Source organism: Rhinichthys klamathensis, unplaced genomic scaffold (assembly GCF_029890125.1).
Source record: "Rhinichthys klamathensis goyatoka isolate OS25496 unplaced genomic scaffold, OSU_Roscu_1.1 h1tg000222l_1, whole genome shotgun sequence".
In the NCBI taxonomy this organism is placed as follows: domain Eukaryota; kingdom Metazoa; phylum Chordata; class Actinopteri; order Cypriniformes; family Leuciscidae; genus Rhinichthys; species Rhinichthys klamathensis.
The window spans coordinates 1,159,697-1,179,663 of NW_026606746.1; the positions used below are offsets into that span (position 1 = coordinate 1,159,697).

A 19,967-nucleotide genomic window follows, 5' to 3' on the forward strand; every position below is an offset into this window, starting at 1 on the left:
CCGATCAAAAATACACAACTCTAATTGGCTGAGCTTCATTTCTTTCGGGTCCGTTCACTCTTTAGCACCTCCCCCGCTGACATTGGAGTCGTCGTCGACGAGGAAGACAGTAGAGTGATTTGTGTTTTTCAGTTGTTCTCACTCTTAACACACTTAGCGAGCCATGGACGATTTTGATATGCTCAGTGCCCCTCAAGGAAGCGCAGGAAACGGTGTGGGGGCAGACGAGGATCCGGCGGCAGCATTTCTGGCCCAGCAAGAGAGTGAGATCGCGGGCATCGAGAATGACGAGGGCTTCAGCATCCTGGACAGCGGAGATGTGCCTGTCGGTACACGATCCGTTCCACCTGCACGATCCGTTCTACGCATGCGTAGTAGACGCAGTAGAAAACGCACATGCGCAAATTATAATTCTGTTTTGCGATGCTGATTTTGATTTACGACACTGCACGATCTGTTCCACGCATGCGCATATTTGTACCGCGAAACTTTCATTCACTCACAGCAAAAGAAAATGGAGTTCAGTGGAAGAAATGAGCGAAATGAGAAGTTTGCCCTTTACGCTGCCGTTAGACAATATTTGGTTGACGGGTTGGTGGATGCAGCGTTGAAGAAGAAGGTCTCACGAATGGCTGCAAATTTTGTTATAAGAGGTACGTGAGTGCATAGACATCATTATTGATAGACGCCCTATCAACCGCTAAGTTACTGCCAGTGTCCCATCTTAGACCGGTCACCCGCTGTTATCTGTTTGTCAGGTGCAATGAGCTGTCAGCGTACCTCACTGAATATCAAACTGATTTTCGCGCGGTTTTTTTTGCTGCAAATGTCATTCATGTAGCTATGATACAGGACACATGGTTCGGCGTATTTTAATATTCACAGTAGGCTTACAGTAATATAATATTCTGATATAAGATATACAGTGACCAGACACAATATATGATGTATGTGATGTAGGATATAAGGTATTTTATAAATCACACACTATAAATATGATAAAGAAGCAGAAACAGATAGTTGCAGTAAAGTAAGATATTTTAATAAGTTGACACAAACAAACACGAACAGACACTCTCTCACACACAAACTCACACACAAACAAACAAACCGGAACAGACACAAACATACTCCCTCTCACACACAAACACACTCTCTCACACACACAAACTCACTCTCTCACACAAACACAAACAGACACTCTCTCACTCATACAAACAAACACGAACAGACACAAACAGACCATTCAAGTTGAATTATGATTTGTGACACACACACTCACACACAAACAAACACGAACAGACACTCTCTCACACACAAACAAACAGGAACAGATACAAACAGACACCCTCTCACACACAAACACACTCTCTCTCACACACAAACTCACTCGCACACTCTCTCACACAAACAGACACTCTCTCACACACAAACACACACTCTCTCACTCACACACAAACAAACAGGAACCGACACCCTCTCACAAACAAACAGACACACACACTCTCTCTCTCTCTCTCTCTCTCTCTCTCTCTCTCTCTCTCTCTCTCTCTCTCTCTCTCTCTCTCTCTCTCTCTCTCTCTCTCTCTCTCTCTCTCTCTCTCTCTCTCTCACACACAAACACGAACAGACACACACACACACACACTCTCTCTCTCTCTCTCTCTCTCTCTCTCTCTCTCAAAAAGCAAGACTATGTAAACAAAAACACAGCCACTGTACAAAAGTGGCAATTATAGAATAACGGACACAGCAATGCATCATGTTCTATAAGATCATCATGTTTTTAGCATAATCCAGGGGATTAAAACGTACAAAATATATTTCAGGCCTAGTGAAGTTGGTAACTAACTAATAATAGTAGTAATTGTGTAAAGTTGCATAAAATGGTAATACTCACTAATGCAAGAAAAAACTACCTCAAAAAACTGTTATCTGTGCTGTTGTCCAGTAACTCCAGTTGGAAACTTCACCCCAAAATGGCGGGCTACCGAAACGCCACCTAGTGGCTGTTACCAAAAAAAGCATCAGAGTTTCGCCTCTTGTTCTTCTATACTCTGGTATTTGAAAATAATATTTCGCATTGTTTTAGTTAACACGTGTGAGCATGTCAGTAACGTTCCATCTAGTCAGACATAGTAACCGCCAACATTTTTCACCACACGTGTTTGCATCCCTGAACAGACACATGTGCACATACGTGCTGTATTGTAATACCAAACAAAGCAGCAAAATCATTACGTTACAAACATTGTTTGTCTATCACAGAAAGTAAATTATTCTACATTGGCCCCAGTGCACAATTCATGAGGCTGGTTGTGCTGTCTGATGAGCAGAGGCGGGCTGTCCTGGAGGAGTGCCACAACAACCCTGGAACAGGGAACCATGGGGGCGTGAGGGCGACCATGGACAGGGTTGCTGTGGGGTACTACTGGGATAACATAAAGGCAGATGTGGCAGATTGGGTACTTTTTTGGAACTTTAATGGAATTTGACACTATGGCTCTCAGGCAATGAATTGATTTAGTGGCTTTGTTTGACTTCAGATAATTATTTTGTCTAAATAATATAATTATTTTGTCTAAATAATAAATGTATCCATCAGGTCAAAAGCTGTCACAGATGCCAAAAGAACGACCCCATAAAGACTGTGTCTCCTGCCCTTCACCCTATTAAGGTAGAGCTTACCTTGGTGTACCACTTAAAGCAACAAGTTAGGTGATGTGGTAATATTACATATCTCCACAGGTGAAAGAGCCGTGGGAGGTGGTCGGTATGGACCTCATTGGTCCACTGAAAAAAACCATGAAAGACCATCAATACGTCCTCACGGTGACAGACCTGTTCACCAAGTGGGTTATCGCTGAGCCTTTGAAGTGTGGCTCTAGCACTGAGGTGGCTGAGGCACTTGTGTCAAAGCTCTACACATTTGGTATGGTCCGGAAAATCATCACTGACAGGGGCCGTGCATTTGTTAACGAGGTATGTGTCCTTATTACCCTCTCCCTTCACACAGGGCATATGGCATCATCACAATTCATTGGTCATTTCTGAGACCAATAAATATTGAAAATAACCATGTGTGTCTGATGTACAGCTTAATGCACACATATTTGCGGCGTTGAACATCAAGCATGCCATCACAAGTGCATACCATCCCCAGTCAAACGGCCAAGTAAGTGTGCCCTCATGACATCCCGCAAAACAGTAAAGTCCATTTTAGCCAATGTACACTAAAGTGCATGTAACAATTCCTTTCTATGTTGAAGGATGAGAGAACTAATCAAAATATAAAGAGGACTCTCAGAAAATATGTTAATCAGCACCATGATGATTGGGACATCCACTTACAGGCCATAGTTTATGGAATAAACACTGCAAAACAGGTTATTATTCAAAATGACTAGATAACATATGTTGCATACATGTTTTAAGAGTTTTATTTTGTGATTTGATGCAAAACATTTTGTTTCAAATTAGAGATCCACCAAGTACAGCCCGTACTTTTTAATGTACAATAGGCACCCCCGTCTACCACAGGCATTAAATGTCTGTGAGACAGACGCTGCCTTTAAATTTGGCGGACCCAGAGGAGGAGCTGGAGCTAAAACTAGCTGGAGTCAAGGCCCTCAATGAAACGGTTTGTTCAGAGTTGTGTGAATGGCATGTTCAATTTGAATAAGAATGTTCGCATAGTAATATATTCTTATCTTTAAGGTACGGAAAAACATTGAAAAGGCACAGGGGAAACAAAAAAAGGCTTTTGAGGCAAAGAAAAGGAAAGGGGTTCGCCAGTGCTCAGTTAAGGCAGGGGACGAGGTCCTAATTGGGGAGCCCAAAAAGAAGGTGAAGAAGGGAAATTGTTTACAGGATCTCCACCAAGGGCCATTCACCCTCACATCCCTGACAGAGAAGGGTGTGGCAAGTGTGGCTATGTTAGGAAAAATACAGAAAATGAATGTTGCACAGCTAAGGCCCTACTTTCGGCCACAAGGTATTGTAATAATCCTACTTGGTGACATAGCAAATATAAACATGACACTTGGCAATGCTGATTACTATTTACTTTCCTGTTGTGTAGATCATAGCCATGAATCGGAGGGCAGCCAAAACAATGCAGAAGACATTGGACTGGTGGACCACCAGTATGCCAATAAAGGTCCACTGTGGCACAAGAGGTTGTGTCCTCAACAAGAACAAGTGGTGAGTGCCAAACTAAACTGGATAGTTCACATGCACAGCTTGTTGGTGTGCTTTAAATAATAAATGCATGATTGCTTATTCCTAACAGGGATATTTTTTATTTCTAGCTGACCTATGTGCTGGACAGAACACGTCCAGCAAAAGAAATTGTTGTTCTGGATGGCCCAGTTTGTCTTCAAAGGGAAGACTTTTGGAGCCTGGGGCTAGATGAACAGGTGGAGAGCAGTGTAAGTGGATATTGCTGTAAAGAGTTTGGATGGTTCTAATGCCTTTATTGTAATTATGCAAAACATTCTGTGCTTTCAGATTGGGAATGCGTGCTTCAGGCTGGTAGAGGAGGCAGGCAGGAGACATGTATGTATTTGTATTTACCTTGATGACTTACACATAAGTTTGTGCAAAAGTGAGTGCACCTCTCACATTTTTACTACTCACTTTTGTGAGATGTATGTATATGAAATGCAGACATACAATTTTATTCAGGGAATGGATGTCCACATTGCTGACCTATTTGAAGTCCCTAAATGGAAACTAAGCGAACCTAGTTTGCCGGTAAGTTGTATAATGTGTTAAGTCCCGCAGATACACCTCTTTAAGTGAAGATTATGTCCAAGGAGATCTGAACATAGTTTTTTTTTCATAGGACAATGTGGAATCTAAAGATATCATCATTTTGCCAGCATGGTCTAGGGGGTCACAAACAGCAAGCCACTACATGCTTTGTGTACAGTTACATTGTTTTTTAGTTTTTCCTCTATTTTTAAACCAGTTGGTGCCCCTATAGCTGACATTAATAGGGTATGTTCTTCACAGGTGTTATTAGTTGCTAAGAAGGAGGCTATTTTTCTGGACTCATTATGTCCAAATGGGTTTGGAGATGAGAAATACCGAACCATATTTAGGTTTGAAATGCATAAGCAGAGGACATTAGCAAGGTTTGACCTGTGACCGATTAAGGCTAACAAAGAACATAAAGTGCATGTAGTTACGTGCTACTATGGGAATTAAAGTTAATACATGATAGGGGGTGTTTTCTACTTTTTTTTTCATCCAGTTAAGCCTGAACAGCACTCTGAAAATCTTCAATCTGATGACATTGTGTAACAGCCTTAACAAATACAGATCAAACTGAGTGAAATGGACTGATATCCTGTTCAGGCAAAGCCTTGTTCTCTGGCTTTAGGTTTGATTAAAAGCCTTGTTCTCTGGCTTTAGGATTGAGTAAAAGCCTTGTTCTCTGGCTTTAGGATTGAGTAAAAACCTTGTTCTCTGGCTTTAGGTTTGATTAAAAGCCTTGTTCTTTGGCTTTAGGATTGAGTAAAAGCCTTGTTCTCTGGCTTTAGGTTTGATTAAAAGCCTTGTTCTTTGGCTTTAGGATTGAGTAAAAGCCTTGTTCTCTGGCTTTAGGATTGAGTAAAAGCCTTGTTCTCTGGCTTTAGGATTGAGTAAAAACCTTGTTCTCTGGCTTTAGGATTGAGTAAAAGCCTTGTTCTCTGGCTTTAGGATTGAGTAAAAGCCTTGTTCTCTGGCTTTAGGATTGAGTAAAAACCTTGTTCTCTGGCTTTAGGATTGAGTAAAAGCCTTGTTCTCTGGCTTTAGGATTAAGGAAAAAACCTTGTTCTATGGATTCAGTTTTGCATAATGTTTTTCCAGACAACTTGCAGGAGCAGTGGCTAATGGACCGTGGGTGGAGAAGACGGGCAAAGATTTTGATGTAACTTTACTTACTATGTAAATTTGCCATTTCATTTTGCTCAGCGGACACTATATATGGTTGTCAACATTACATCTGAGTAACTGTATATTACTTTTCAGCCATTTCCAGTTCAGTCAGATGGACAGAGCTGTGGGATATTCATGCTTATGGTAAACTTATACAATTTCTACTCAATTTTTCCTGTTTGTCCTAAATCTCCATAGTAATTATTTTTCTCTTTAACAGTATGCCCTCTGCATCTGTACTGGTGCCATGTTTCACTTTTTGGATGTAAGTTGTAATTCATGGAATGTATATGTATCAAAGAATGTTAAAAAACAAACAATGCAAGACTCCAATATTACATGTGTATTACAGACTGACATACCATCTATTCGGAAGTGGTGGTGTCTCCAGATTCTGGAGAAATTCTCGATCGCAAGGTAGGGCATATATTTCAAGCAGTAAAACATTGGTCTGCTTTACAATTATGCTACATTAAAAGTACCATACTTTTGAATAGGCATGGGCAGAACTTCGGGCAGCGCTTTGCCTTCTGGACAGAGGAGGCAGAACAGCTGATGGCAGGCACCCTACCACCTATTTATAGGATTTCTCGACCCCAAATAGTCAAGGTATGGCCAAACTAACCAGACAACCATTTTCACGTACGCATTCTAAATGTTAAATTAACACCGGTAACACCGACTACCGTAGCAAGCCAAGTTACTACCCGAACCCCGAAGTTCCGTAGTGCCAGTAAAAGCGATACAGACCCCGTCAGGCAATGGCAGAAGTGCCTTTCACCCTGTTATGACTTGATGAACCACTGATAAGATTTTGGAAACATTATTTTAAGGTAAAAATGTTACATAGTGTTGCTTTAAGTATTGTGTTTACATGAGGTAAAATATAATTGCAATATTGCTAAAATCCCATTATAATCGCATTATGAGGGTGCATGTAAACGTTGTCAATCTTTCACCCTTAGTTACATTGCAGCCATCTCCAAGAGACATTTGTTCATTTTTTTGCTGAAAAGATGTCTTTAGGCCCCGTTTGAAAGACCAAAACATTTTATGTTGTAGTCTTAATTTATGGTATTTTACTTTATCATAGGAGGAACAGGTAGAAGTGGAGGAGCTGCCCCTCACATTGAAACATATGTACCAGGCAGAATACATCGTGAGGAACAGTATTGGGCTTTTCACTGGCCAGGTGCAAGAACCATCATACATGTTGATGGATCATGATGACCAAATGAAAGCGTGGAGGGTGCTGATGGAGTCGAGGAAGTGCTATGCCATGGAGCCTTTCACGTTCATTTTTGAAAACATTCAGGACATGGAAACCTTCATGATTATTTGCAAAGACACCCTCAACCTGAGAGTAAATGCTGGAGTTGGGGTGCACAGTCACCCCTATACATTTTGTTAGTGTGTGTGTGTGTGTGTGTGTGTGTGTGTGTGTGTGTGTGTGTGTGTGTGTTACAGCGGAAAGAGTGTTCGTTTAAATGAACAGAGCTGTTACAGCGGAAAGAGTGTTCGTCTGAAGTGGACTGAGAGCTGTTACAGCGGAAAGAGTGTTCGTCTGAAGTGACTGAGCTGTTACAGCGGAAAGAGTGTTCGTCTGAAGTGACTGAGCTGTTACAGCGGAAAGAGTGTTCGTCTGAAGTGGACTGAGAGCTGTTACAGCGGAAAGAGTGTTCGTCTGTAGTGGACTGAGAGCTGTTACAGCGGAAAGAGTGTTCGTCTGAAGTGACTGAGCTGTTACAGCGGAAAGAGTGTTCGTCTGTAGTGGACTGAGCTGTTACAGCGGAAAGAGTGTTCGTCTGTAGTGACTGAGCTGTTACAGCGGAAAGAGTGTTCGTCTGAAGTGGACTGAGAGCTGTTACAGCGGAAAGAGTGTTCGTCTGAAGTGACTGAGAGCTGTTACAGCGGAAAGAGTGTTCGTCTGAAGTGGACTGAGAGCTGTTACAGCGGAAAGAGTGTTCGTCTGAAGTGGACTGAGCTGTTACAGCGGAAAGAGTGTTCGTCTGAAGTGACTGAGCTGTTACAGCGGAAAGAGTGTTCGTCTGAAGTGACTGAGCTGTTACAGCGGAAAGAGTGTTCGTCTGTAGTGACTGAGCTGTTACAGCGGAAAGAGTGTTCGTCTGTAGTGACTGAGAGCTGTTACAGCGGAAAGAGTGTTCGTCTGAAGTGACTGAGAGCTGTTACAGCGGAAAGAGTGTTCGTCTGAAGTGACTGAGAGCTGTTACAGCGGAAAGAGTGTTCGTCTGAAGTGGACTGAGAGCTGTTACAGCGGAAAGAGTGTTCGTCTGAAGTGACTGAGCTGTTACAGCGGAAAGAGTGTTCGTCTGAAGTGACTGAGCTGTTACAGCGGAAAGAGTGTTCGTCTGAAGTGACTGAGAGCTGTTACAGCGGAAAGAGTGTTCGTCTGAAGTGACTGAGAGCTGTTACAGCGGAAAGAGTGTTCGTCTGAAGTGGACTGAGAGCTGTTACAGCGGAAAGAGTGTTCGTCTGTAGTGACTGAGAGCTGTTACAGCGGAAAGAGTGTTCGTCTGAAGTGACTGAGAGCTGTTACAGCGGAAAGAGTGTTCGTCTGAAGTGACTGAGAGCTGTTACAGCGGAAAGAGTGTTCGTCTGAAGTGGACTGAGAGCTGTTACAGCGGAAAGAGTGTTCGTCTGAAGTGGACTGAGAGCTGTTACAGCGGAAAGAGTGTTCGTCTGAAGTGGACTGAGCTGTTACAGCGGAAAGAGTGTTCGTCTGAAGTGGACTGAGCTGTTACAGCGGAAAGAGTGTTCGTCTGAAGTGGACTGAGCTGTTACAGCGGAAAGAGTGTTCGTCTGAAGTGACTGAGCTGTTACAGCGGAAAGAGTGTTCGTCTGAAGTGACTGAGAGCTGTTACAGCGGAAAGAGTGTTCGTCTGAAGTGACTGAGAGCTGTTACAGCGGAAAGAGTGTTCGTCTGAAGTGGACTGAGAGCTGTTACAGCGGAAAGAGTGTTCGTCTGAAGTGGACTGAGAGCTGTTACAGCGGAAAGAGTGTTCGTCTGAAGTGGACTGAGCTGTTACAGCGGAAAGAGTGTTCGTCTGTAGTGACTGAGAGCTGTTACAGCGGAAAGAGTGTTCGTCTGTAGTGACTGAGAGCTGTTACAGCGGAAAGAGTGTTCGTCTGAAGTGGACTGAGAGCTGTTACAGCGGAAAGAGTGTTCGTCTGAAGTGGACTGAGAGCTGTTACAGCGGAAAGAGTGTTCGTCTGAAGTGGACTGAGCTGTTACAGCGGAAAGAGTGTTCGTCTGAAGTGACTGAGCTGTTACAGCGGAAAGAGTGTTCGTCTGAAGTGGACTGAGAGCTGTTACAGCGGAAAGAGTGTTCGTCTGAAGTGGACTGAGAGCTGTTACAGCGGAAAGAGTGTTCGTCTGAAGTGGACTGAGAGCTGTTACAGCGGAAAGAGTGTTCGTCTGAAGTGACTGAGCTGTTACAGCGGAAAGAGTGTTCGTCTGAAGTGACTGAGCTGTTACAGCGGAAAGAGTGTTCGTCTGAAGTGACTGAGAGCTGTTACAGCGGAAAGAGTGTTCGTCTGTAGTGACTGAGAGCTGTTACAGCGGAAAGAGTGTTCGTCTGAAGTGACTGAGAGCTGTTACAGCGGAAAGAGTGTTCGTCTGAAGTGACTGAGAGCTGTTACAGCGGAAAGAGTGTTCGTCTGAAGTGACTGAGAGCTGTTACAGCGGAAAGAGTGTTCGTCTGAAGTGGACTGAGAGCTGTTACAGCGGAAAGAGTGTTCGTCTGAAGTGGACTGAGAGCTGTTACAGCGGAAAGAGTGTTCGTCTGAAGTGACTGAGAGCTGTTACAGCGGAAAGAGTGTTCGTCTGAAGTGGACTGAGCTGTTACAGCGGAAAGAGTGTTCGTCTGAAGTGACTGAGAGCTGTTACAGCGGAAAGAGTGTTCGTCTGAAGTGGACTGAGAGCTGTTACAGCGGAAAGAGTGTTCGTCTGAAGTGACTGAGAGCTGTTACAGCGGAAAGAGTGTTCGTCTGAAGTGGACTGAGAGCTGTTACAGCGGAAAGAGTGTTCGTCTGAAGTGGACTGAGAGCTGTTACAGCGGAAAGAGTGTTCGTCTGAAGTGACTGAGAGCTGTTACAGCGGAAAGAGTGTTCGTCTGAAGTGACTGAGAGCTGTTACAGCGGAAAGAGTGTTCGTCTGAAGTGGACTGAGCTGTTACAGCGGAAAGAGTGTTCGTCTGAAGTGACTGAGAGCTGTTACAGCGGAAAGAGTGTTCGTCTGAAGTGGACTGAGAGCTGTTACAGCGGAAAGAGTGTTCGTCTGTAGTGACTGAGAGCTGTTACAGCGGAAAGAGTGTTCGTCTGAAGTGACTGAGAGCTGTTACAGCGGAAAGAGTGTTCGTCTGAAGTGGACTGAGAGCTGTTAAAGTGTGTGTGTGTGTGTGTGTGTGTGTGTGTGTGTGTGTGTGTGTGTGTGTGTGTGTGTGTGTGTGTGTGTGTGTGTGTGTGTGTGTGTGTGTGTGTGTGTGTGTGTGTGTGTGTGTGTGTGTGTGTGTGTGTGTGTGTGTGTGTGTGTGTGTGTGTGTGTGTGTGTGTGTGTGTGTGTGTGTGTGTGTGTGTGTGTGTGTGTGTGTGTGTGTGTGTGTGTGTGTGTGTGTGTGTGTGTGTGTGTGTGTGTGTGTGTGTGTGTGTGTGTGTGTGTGTGTGTGTGTGTGTGTGTGTGTGTGTGTTAGTGTTTTTATAAAGATAAATAAAGATACTCAAAAAGTGTACTTTACTACTGTCCACCACTGGTCCCATGTCACTTCTGTGTGTACACATGCTTCTTTCAAGTCATTTCCATTGTCAGTTTGAAATACTCTATAACGTTTCCCCAGACTTGTTTGTAGTTCTTTTTTCACGTAAGTGCAGATAGTCTAGGCAGAAATGCATATTATGTTCCTTTATTGTCTTTGTAAACAACATTAAAGAGATTATTTTCCGCATTTAGATTATATAGATATATATTAGCCTATATAGACCCATACTAATACAAAATTACTCAACTTAAAAGGTAACTAATAGCCGATTATAAATTAATAATTTATTTAATTTAATAATTAAATTTTAATCAAAAAAAATGACACCAAACCATCTGACAATACTGACCTCAGACCAAAACACGGCAAGTTAAGTCAGTTAAGCCTAATACCATACAGCAATGAATCGCAAAGGAGAGTGGGGGAAACTGATCATGTATGTTCATAACTCACAGTCACAACTCCTTTATTATTTTGGATTGGCAACCACGTAAACACATCGTAATGCAGCGTAAGCTACATTTAAAAACATCAAAATAGACCCGCTGTGAAATGTTAAACAAAATACAACTAAAGTTACACAAACATTGAATGTCTATGTTACACAAATACCGGTATGCCGCAAGTTGTGCCGCCTGGCCGTAAAGTGTTTCATCCACGCATGCGTGGTACCGATAGTGTAGGAAAACCGTGACGTCTTCTACTACGTAATTACGCGCATGCGTAGAACGGATCGTGCAGATGGAACGGATCGTGTACCGACAGTGCCTTCATCCCTGAGCCAAGACCAGGACGGTGTGTTTACACGACATAGACAAAAAAAACAAGAAGAAAAAATATCATTATAATCTTATAACCGACAAAAACATCTAAGCAAATAACTGTTTCACTCTCTCGTTAGCCAGCTAGCCTTCATTCAGAGATGAAGTAACGGAGTGTGTGTGTGTGTGTGTGTGTGTGTGTGTGTAAATAATACGTGCTACGCTGTTTATGTAGACAACACTGCCAAAGATGCATTCAAATACGTTAGCCGTTTAAATGCTCAATGGTTTACATAATGGTAACGTTAAAGGAAGCAGGAAAATGGCGTTATCTCTTGTTAACTCAGCTCTTTATGAGACTCCCTGTAGTGGACCTCGCAACGGTTTAATCGTAATTTTATTTGGCTTTAAGATAAATAAAATTTCCTTTATGAGACACATATTTATCGCCTTTTGTCTAGATTGATTAACGTTACTCTAGTAGTACTGATTGTATCCGCGAAATTCCAGTCCTTTTAACGCGGTTTATATTATACAATGACCTTTAGACTGAAGGCTGTGTGTGTGTGTGTGTGTGTTCAGTTCCTTTAGTCTTTATACTGGAGTGAGATATGGTTATATGACAGGACCACTGCTGTGTCTCGAAATCTATTGAGATGCCAATTTAGGCAGCATTTTAGTCCATCAAAGACGCCTTCGAACGTTATTGAATGTTTAGAAGTTATAAATTAAAAAAGCTTAAGTGTTCGAACGCATCGTGATCCACGAAAACGAGTGATTCCCACGCTCATATGTGCAGAAATGTTCGATTGCGGCTATAAATGGCCAGAAATGCCCATAAATGCTTGATTCGAACGCACATGTACTGTAAATATTCGATGCGAAGCTTCGAATTGCCTATAACGGTCAGAAATCGATTCGAACTCGCATATGATGACCAAAAAGATTTGTTTGGAAGATTCAAAAGTGTCCATACCCTCAAAATTAGTTCACAATGATCTACCGGTATTTAGGTAGGCAGACTAGGCACCTCTCTAGGCTCCAAGACACAGCCATAGATTATTCCCATCACACGCATCTTAAAGCTGAATGAATCTCTAGAGGTACCTAAACTAGGAATTTACCTTTTCTAATTAAATTGAATCCATGCAATGACTGAAATGAGTATATTTTTGAGGCCTTATGTTAGTAAACACCATGTTCTATGGTTAAAAAAATCAGTATGCATTTTGAAATTAAATGTGCCGTTTTGGTCTTAATGTATTTTCATTACAGTATGGAGAATATTACCAGTCAGCTGAAGTGTCTGGTATTCCATTTTTACTGGCCGTTGGCTTGAATGTTTCTCTGGCCGAAAGGTTTGAATAAATGATGATGGGGATGTAGTTTCGCTGACACACAGTCTGACTTCGGTCTAGGATGACTAAAAACAACAGTCTTGGAAGTACAGTGCATCGCAGTGTGCAGAAAATCAGTCAGGCCGGCATACTTTCTGTTCATAAAAACAGTCTTGGGTTAAAAATTGATTTGCATGTGTTAAACATTTAGTCTCTTATTACTGCTTGTGTGTTAAAGGGTTAGTTCACCCAAAAATGAAAATTATGTCATTAATTACTCACCCCCATGCTGTACCAACCCCGTAAGCCCTTCGTTCATCTTCGGAACACAAATGAAGATATTTTTGATTAAATCTGAGAGGTGGATCACTGCTACATATAGGCTGCCTAAGGGAATGAAACTTGACGGCCCAGAAAGTCATTAAAGAAAATGTTTAAATATTCCATGTGCCTACAGTGGCTCAACTATAAGTTTATCAAGCGACGAGAATACTTTTTGTGCGAAAACCCCCCCCATAAATAACGACTTTATTCGACTATTCCATTACTTCCTTGTGGGCCTGAGACGAGAGTTCTAGTGAAGAGAGGTTGCATAATGTTTTTCACTGATTCAGGAAGAAAGGAAAAGAAGTCAGCAAAACCAGAGACTTAGGCAGGAAGAAAACTGTATATCCTGTCCATGAATTCCACACTAAAGTAAAGCTATGTTATGGACAACACATCATTGCAAATTAACTACTGTTCCTTGAATACTTATTTGGCAGGTGCTTTTATCCTTAGTAACCTGCATTGCATTCCCAACGCCTCCACTTCATGCTTTCCCTGGGAATTAAACACATGACAGTGGCATTGTTAGTGCCATGCTCTACTGCTTGAGCTACAGGAAGGCTAAACAGCCTTGCAATGCATTTCACTCAACTATACTGAGGATAAGACAGACAAACTGTATGAAATGCATGAAAATTTGACACGACTGTTTTTAACACTTGTTTTTCTTTCTTTTATCTTGGCAGGAGCAGTGAATGGAGATCTGCATGGGGTAAGACCTTGAAGACTTCTTGCCTGTATTTCATCAAACTCACAATCTGTTAATATTATGATGACATTTGATTTAGAGTTGTCTCTTGCAAGTATTTATATAGCTGCATTTTCACTGCAAAGACTGCATTGGGTTATGCGTGGATCCACAATTGCAGATGATAGGAAATAAGCGAGCAGTGTGCATTACAACAGAACAAAAGACTATACTAAATCTAGACTTGCTTTAAACTTTTGATTCCTTTCAAGCACTGGCTCTAAATAGCTGAAAGCTGATGTGTGTATATTTGTATACGGTACTATAAAGCCCAGTTTCATATTTGATGCATGAATTTCTAAGGCTTCTAAATGATCTGAAATATCTGTTGTAGACAATCTATTACATGCCTTCTGCCCTCTGATTGATAGTTCATACTTTTTTACGAAGTGAAATGCCTTTTAGTATAATTGTTAAAATGTCCATCGTAAGTTTGTTGTACGTGTCTTTTGCTGTGAAATCTTTAATGATTTTTATAAAGTAAATGTACAGTTACTTTTATATTGTTAGTAATATTTCAAGATGAACATTTACTGGACTGAACCAACTTAGGTTTATAATCCATACATATTTTTTTAATAGAAAAATCACGTTATATATTTTATATATACATATAAATATGAAGTATGATGCAATAGGCTTTTGAGGAATGTTTATTTGTATATCTCCATCATTTATGTTTGTGATCATTATATGTATATGATCAAAACTACAAAGCTTTATCATAAAACTAACATAGTGACATTTGAATTTCATATGCATTTTATGTAATTCATCTGCTATACTGTTATACAAATATGATTTACATTACAGTATATACAAATTTCATCTTTTTGGCCATTTAAATATCACCAAATTGCAAAGGTTTGCTCCATTTTGGCCTCTGAAATTTTTAAATGTATATTGTATATAAATACAATTAATAAACACACTTGCAGTTTAATTCTGACTTGTTTAATACGTCAGGCTTTACTGGGTTAAATTAGCCTGTGAGCTGGATAGACGAGGCCCGTTTTACCAGTCACTCATATTTTAAATGTTTTTATATTTTCAATTCAAATATATAAAAAAATTTATTTAATATAATTTACAAATCACTGATCCAAACTAAAGGAGCTGATGCACTAAAGAAGTGTATCAACTAAATGGTGTACTGCGATTTGTATGGTTTGGACTCCTAATCTTTGCTGTGTGTGTTTTGTAGGAGAGCAATGGTCCTTCAGACGTGTATGCGGCCATCTCCAGTGTCGATCGGTTGCAGGCCGAGCCGGAGAGCTTGAGAAAGTGGAGAGAGGAGCAGCGCGACCGGCTGGAGGAGCTTGGTAACTTGAGCAAAGATGTAGATGTTATTCTTAAGATATTGAAACATTTCATCTATGGCTGACTGATATTCCTCTGCTGTTTTTCAGACGCTAACTCGCGTACGCAGGAGGTCGAGTGGAAGGAGAAAGCAAAGCTGGAGCTGGAGGAGTGGCACCTCAGGCAGAACGAGCAGCTGGAGAAGACCAAAGTGAACAACAGGTACACGACACTGTTCGAGCAGCTGAAGTCTAGAAGTGAGCCCTGGTTACAAAAGCACTAGAAAGTGCACGGCTCCTCCACCGTACTCGACGGCAAGGTGTATGCTGGGTCACAGTGTATTCATATCTCATACAGATTTGGAATAACATGAGTGAATAAAGGATTCATGATCATTTTTGAGTGAACAATTCATATTAAAACCAGCGAAATGGTAACTATTTTGTGGTGCTAATAATATGAGAACAGTGAAGAGGCAGATTTGAGATTCTGACCTTGTTGAATGATCATGTGATTGTGCCCATGGACACTTCTGCTGTGTTTTGGTCACATGATCATGTCTGGTCCAATCTGATAAAGATGCTATATCTATGATTGGCTCCAGATGTTGTATTCAGCTATTAGAATAAAATAAGGAGTTCTATGCAAAGCTCTCTGCTTCAGGGAAGCATCTGAATGAACTTTACAATTAGACGTGCGGACTAGGATTCAATCCAATTTTCTATTAAAAAGAACGCAAGTGAGTCAAAAGTACAATTTTCTATTTTAGTTTCAAGTGCATGTTTTGTGCTTCCCCATTCAGTCCTAGTGAAAGTTTCAAGTATGTTTTGGTACAAATAAAAATGATGTCGTCTTAAACCTCTTTCTGTATATCTGTCCTCATTCCTTTGAATGTGAAATCGTTCTCTTAATTCCTTATTTATTTGTCCTGTTTGTCTCTGTCTTTCTCTCTTGTGTGCCATGTTGTCCACTTTTTTGTACTTGGCCTGGTGTTAACACTGGTATGGTAACACTGCAGTGTGTTTTGACTCTGTATGAGTGTTGTTTTTCTCCTTTTTACCACTCTCTCTGTTCTCTCCTGCTTCGCTGCTCTCCTCTGGGACTCCCAGGGTGCTGGATGAGGATTTCTACAAACAACCCTTCGCTGATCTGATTGGTTATGTGTATGTTGCTAAACTAACATCCTTTCTTTTCACATGCATTTCTCATTAACTCATTTTCCTGCATCTCATCTTTTTTCATAACCTGTTACTCTTACTCATTTCTAACCAAATGCTTAGTTAACTACATATTTAAAACCAGGGTGATTTTTAGTTTTCTTCAAATACTAATTAGACAAATAATTCTGCACATTATGCATGTTGTCCACCCCCCCCCCCCCCCCCCCATTATGGTTAAGTTACATAACAGATTTTATATGTCTTGCCCATTAAGTCATTTCTCATTTGTCTTTTTTTTTTTAAATTTATTATTTCTTTTTTCATGGTCATTTCTAAAAAGTTTATGAAAACCATTTTTTTCTCATGTTTGTGTCGTGCATTTGTCATGTCTGCACTTTGTTTACATTCAAGATATGATGTCTAAACATTTGTATAAATTGTGAGATTATTTAATGTTATTGTTTGTCTAACATTATTATTAATTGAGATTTATTGATATATACTAGCAGCACAATTTAGTGCAGTAGTAGTGTATCTGTAATACAGCAGTAGTGACTTTCTAAGCAACTACGTCTCTGGCTCGTATCAAAGCCAAGCCATAGTAAACCAGCCAGTAGTATAATTGCTAAAAATAGAAATGTACTTATTTTGCTTATAGATACATTTTTTTTTAATGTGTTGCCAAATTTGGTAAAAGGTGGCGAAAATAAAGGTGCACTAGGTCATTTCTTTCAGTGCAATTTATAGAAATGTGTGTATTATATATATAATATAATCTATATAAAGAAAAAATGCTGATTTTATTTTGGCCACATTTTTTCCCCCAAATAAATTGAAAACGGTTGGCAAGGCTTTCAATTGATTTACTTGCTAACTTTAACCAATTCTGTTAATCTTCCTTTGGTTGGCCGGTGTCAGTCTCAAAATGATAAATTATTGAGTGATACAAATTTTTCGTTTAAACCAAGACTTGGTGCACCTTTATCCCATGGCTGGTGTTTTCGGCTGGACACCTAGTTGCTTCTGTTAGATGGAGTATTGTAGAGTACGGTGTGTCTAGGTTGAGCAAAGCTGTCCCAGGCTAGAACTGTAACTGTCCTCTTAGTTCTGCAGCCCTCATATTCATCATGGACATCTTACTGCTTCTGCCTATTCTGCAGAGCTATTGTAAACATTAGCTGCTTTTCTTTTGCTTGGTAAATGTCTCTCAACTGAAGCGCCAGTTGAGATCGCCGACCGCCGCAAGCGGCGCGTACATCAATGACGGCTGCAAGCTAAGCGCACATAGAAGCACTCCTAAGATGACTTGGGTTTTGAACAGTGCATGCCTGCTTTGGTCATCTGCATAAATCTCATTTCTTTTGGTTTTCTATATATCTGACTTGTGATCTGTTTCTCCTTGTTTTTCTTTTCTCTATGCACCTTTAAGCACTCACATTAACCATCCTTGCTACCGCCTAGACCAGTTAAGTAAAAAAGAAAAAAAAGAAAAAGAAAAATAAAGACAAGAAAACCAAATATGCTCAGGGAACAAACACCACTTATTGCAAAGTTATACACCAATGAATTGCTGTCTTTATTATCAACATGTTTCTGCTAAAGTTAAGATTCTGGATGTCCTTTTGTGGTGATGTGTTGGTGCACTAGTCCTGTACGTTGATGTAGTTGATTGTGACCGTGATTTACCTCATTGGCTTTTCATACCCATTTTGCTGTGTATACTGTGTGATAGTGGAGAGGCTAATGCAACTCTACTGGACTGAGTCCACGGCAGCGGAAAGGGTCGGTAATGGGCCGGGAGGAAACGGGAATAGTCGAATATGGTCTCAAAAAGCTCTCTGAAGATTTTTGCTAAGAGCTCTTTAGCGTTTGGCTTGCCAGAAACTTGGTTTAGTTGCCCCATGCTCAGCAGAAGGCCCCGCTTTTGGTCACTGCCAACGCATGGCACGTTCAGCCTTTGCACAAAGATTTAGTGGTTAAAATAAGCTAATTGGCCTGCCAATCGCTGCGTTGAAGGTTTATTAGCGTACATGATTCCTTGACATTCCTCTGACCACCAAGAGATGAGGAATGGCCCACAATACAAGGACTTTCAAAGTACAACAAATTGTTTTAACCAACTGAATCACTGCAAAATTTGATTGTGGCTGTTCTGGAACCTTTTCCTGCCTGTAAGATCGAGACTAGTTCTGGTAATGGTGGGTTGGGGGCATGATGCTCAAACTACCATCTGTTTTGGATGTGGTCACCTGAAGAATGTATTGTTGGATGGAAATAACCATTGTTTTTCACCTAGACACAGAGCTGCTTTGGTACACATACCTCTGACCTCCTAACAAAGCACCTTGCAAAACAGTTCAACCATTTTTTTTTTAGAAGCTCCTTTTGGTGAACAAGTTTTCAAAACCTATGTTGAGTTTGCATAGTCATTCATGTCAACTATATAGTCAATTAATGATGGAAACATTTCTTAGCCAATAAGATATCACAGTTCTCGAGGCATTATGGAGGTCAGCGGTTGTGTGCTTAAGCGGGACGTGTCTGAGAGTGTTTTCCGGTTTCTGTCCGAAGCTGATTGTGGTTTCTCGTCGGCAGGGCGGCTGAGGAAGCCATGGTGTCGGAGCTTGATGAGAACAGCCCTGGCACAGAATGGGAGCGCGTGGCGCGCCTTTGTGATTTCAATCCCAAGTCCAGCAAGCAGGCCAAGGACGTCTCCCGCATGCGCTCAGTCCTCATCTCCCTGAAACAGGCCCCTCTCGTCCGCTAAGCTCCGCCCCTGGAGACCTCCAAACCACACGTCCCAGCAGCCATTGGGTTTCACGACATTGATTCCTTTGTGGTCCCATCCTAATGGCTTGGAGCTCAATTTCCATATATAAATAATCTATATTATATTATTACATAATATGATATAGGTATATCTATATATTCCATCTATAAATATATACATTATATATAACAATGTTCAGATTGTTTTTATTTTTGGTGTCTATTTAAAGGACCAAACGTCATGTTCATTTTTCCATGTAGACAGAGTGTGTGGCATTGTGACACTATCTATGCATTTCCTTCCTAAGATGTTTCGGGAATACAGTACTAATTGTCTTGTGTATGTTGTATACAGATGGTGGATATAGCCTGTGTGCGTAACTATGTACATAAAGACCGGTCCTCTACACTTCATTGTGAGATTACGGCAAAAGTTGTTGATGAACAGAGCTGTACCCCAGTAAATGTCACCTCATGTTGTCCATTCTGTTTCAGTATGATTAAACACATTTCAAATGGTAAGTGTTTGTGTTATTTAGGGGAGGGAAAGGATTATCAATGTACTTACCTAAAGGTTTAGCTCAATTTACACAATTTTAGAGGATTCATTTAACAATTCTAAATCTAAATATTTTGTAGGGATGAAATAAATATTAATCTTGTTGACTACTCACTGATGGGTCATGGACTTATTGAAAATGAAATCAGGTTTGAATTATGCTTATACCATGGTTACTATACAACATATTGTTCAAGTGTTTTATTTTCATGAGATTTGTCAGGTTTTTGTCCTTAAAACGCTCTTGTGTGCTGACATACTTTTTACGTTTTCACCTCGGTGCTGAGAACTGTATGGCCACAACATA

At 40.9% G+C, this 19,967-nt stretch overlaps 2 protein-coding genes across 7 annotated transcripts; both read left to right on the plus strand.

Moving 5' to 3' along the window:
- Positions 1-54: 54 nt before the first annotated feature.
- clta (clathrin, light chain A) lies at positions 55-19,623 on the plus strand. Of its 3 annotated transcripts, XM_056264593.1 has the most exons (8): positions 55-323; positions 11,469-11,495; positions 13,812-13,837; positions 15,078-15,195; positions 15,283-15,394; positions 16,282-16,335; positions 17,762-17,797; positions 18,928-19,623. In XM_056264593.1, the coding sequence occupies exons 1-8, from the start codon at positions 164-166 to the stop codon at positions 19,097-19,099; spliced, it is 705 nt and encodes a 234-aa protein (XP_056120568.1). In that variant the 5' UTR covers positions 55-163; the 3' UTR covers positions 19,100-19,623. The 3 variants fall into 3 exon arrangements, with proteins under 3 accessions (XP_056120568.1, XP_056120569.1, XP_056120570.1); XM_056264594.1 differs by lacking the exon at positions 17,762-17,797; XM_056264595.1 differs by lacking the exons at positions 16,282-16,335; positions 17,762-17,797 and having other exon boundaries at positions 57-323.
- LOC130097655 (uncharacterized) lies at positions 3,579-7,341 on the plus strand. Of its 4 annotated transcripts, XM_056264597.1 has the most exons (10): positions 3,579-3,640; positions 3,718-3,994; positions 4,082-4,203; positions 4,311-4,430; positions 5,857-5,917; positions 6,019-6,069; positions 6,146-6,190; positions 6,278-6,342; positions 6,423-6,534; positions 7,019-7,341. In XM_056264597.1, the coding sequence occupies exons 4-10, from the start codon at positions 4,411-4,413 to the stop codon at positions 7,334-7,336; spliced, it is 672 nt and encodes a 223-aa protein (XP_056120572.1). In that variant the 5' UTR covers positions 3,579-3,640; positions 3,718-3,994; positions 4,082-4,203; positions 4,311-4,410; the 3' UTR covers positions 7,337-7,341. The 4 variants fall into 4 exon arrangements, 3 of the variants coding, with proteins under 3 accessions (XP_056120572.1, XP_056120571.1, XP_056120573.1); XM_056264596.1 differs by lacking the exon at positions 3,579-3,640 and having other exon boundaries at positions 3,654-3,994; XR_008808323.1 differs by lacking the exons at positions 3,579-3,640; positions 6,278-6,342; positions 6,423-6,534; positions 7,019-7,341 and adding exons at positions 4,510-4,557; positions 4,687-4,755 and having other exon boundaries at positions 3,654-3,994; positions 6,146-6,164.
- Positions 19,624-19,967: the final 344 nt, after the last annotated feature.

Excerpts from the sequence above, each read along its gene's own strand:
- clta (XM_056264593.1), top strand. The coding sequence starts at position 164 with ATGGACGATTTTGATATGCTCAGTGCCCCTCAAGGAAGCGCAGGAAAC. Across the intron at positions 13,838-15,077 it reads TGAATGGAGATCTGCATGGG|GAGAGCAATGGTCCTTCAGA; the intron begins GTAAGACCTTGA and ends TGTGTTTTGTAG. Across the intron at positions 15,395-16,281 it reads AAGACCAAAGTGAACAACAG|GGTGCTGGATGAGGATTTCT; the intron begins GTACACGACACT and ends TGGGACTCCCAG.
- LOC130097655 (XM_056264597.1), top strand. The coding sequence starts at position 4,411 with ATGAACAGGTGGAGAGCAGT. Across the intron at positions 6,191-6,277 it reads CCATGTTTCACTTTTTGGAT|ACTGACATACCATCTATTCG; the intron begins GTAAGTTGTAAT and ends TGTGTATTACAG. Across the intron at positions 6,343-6,422 it reads GAGAAATTCTCGATCGCAAG|GCATGGGCAGAACTTCGGGC; the intron begins GTAGGGCATATA and ends ACTTTTGAATAG.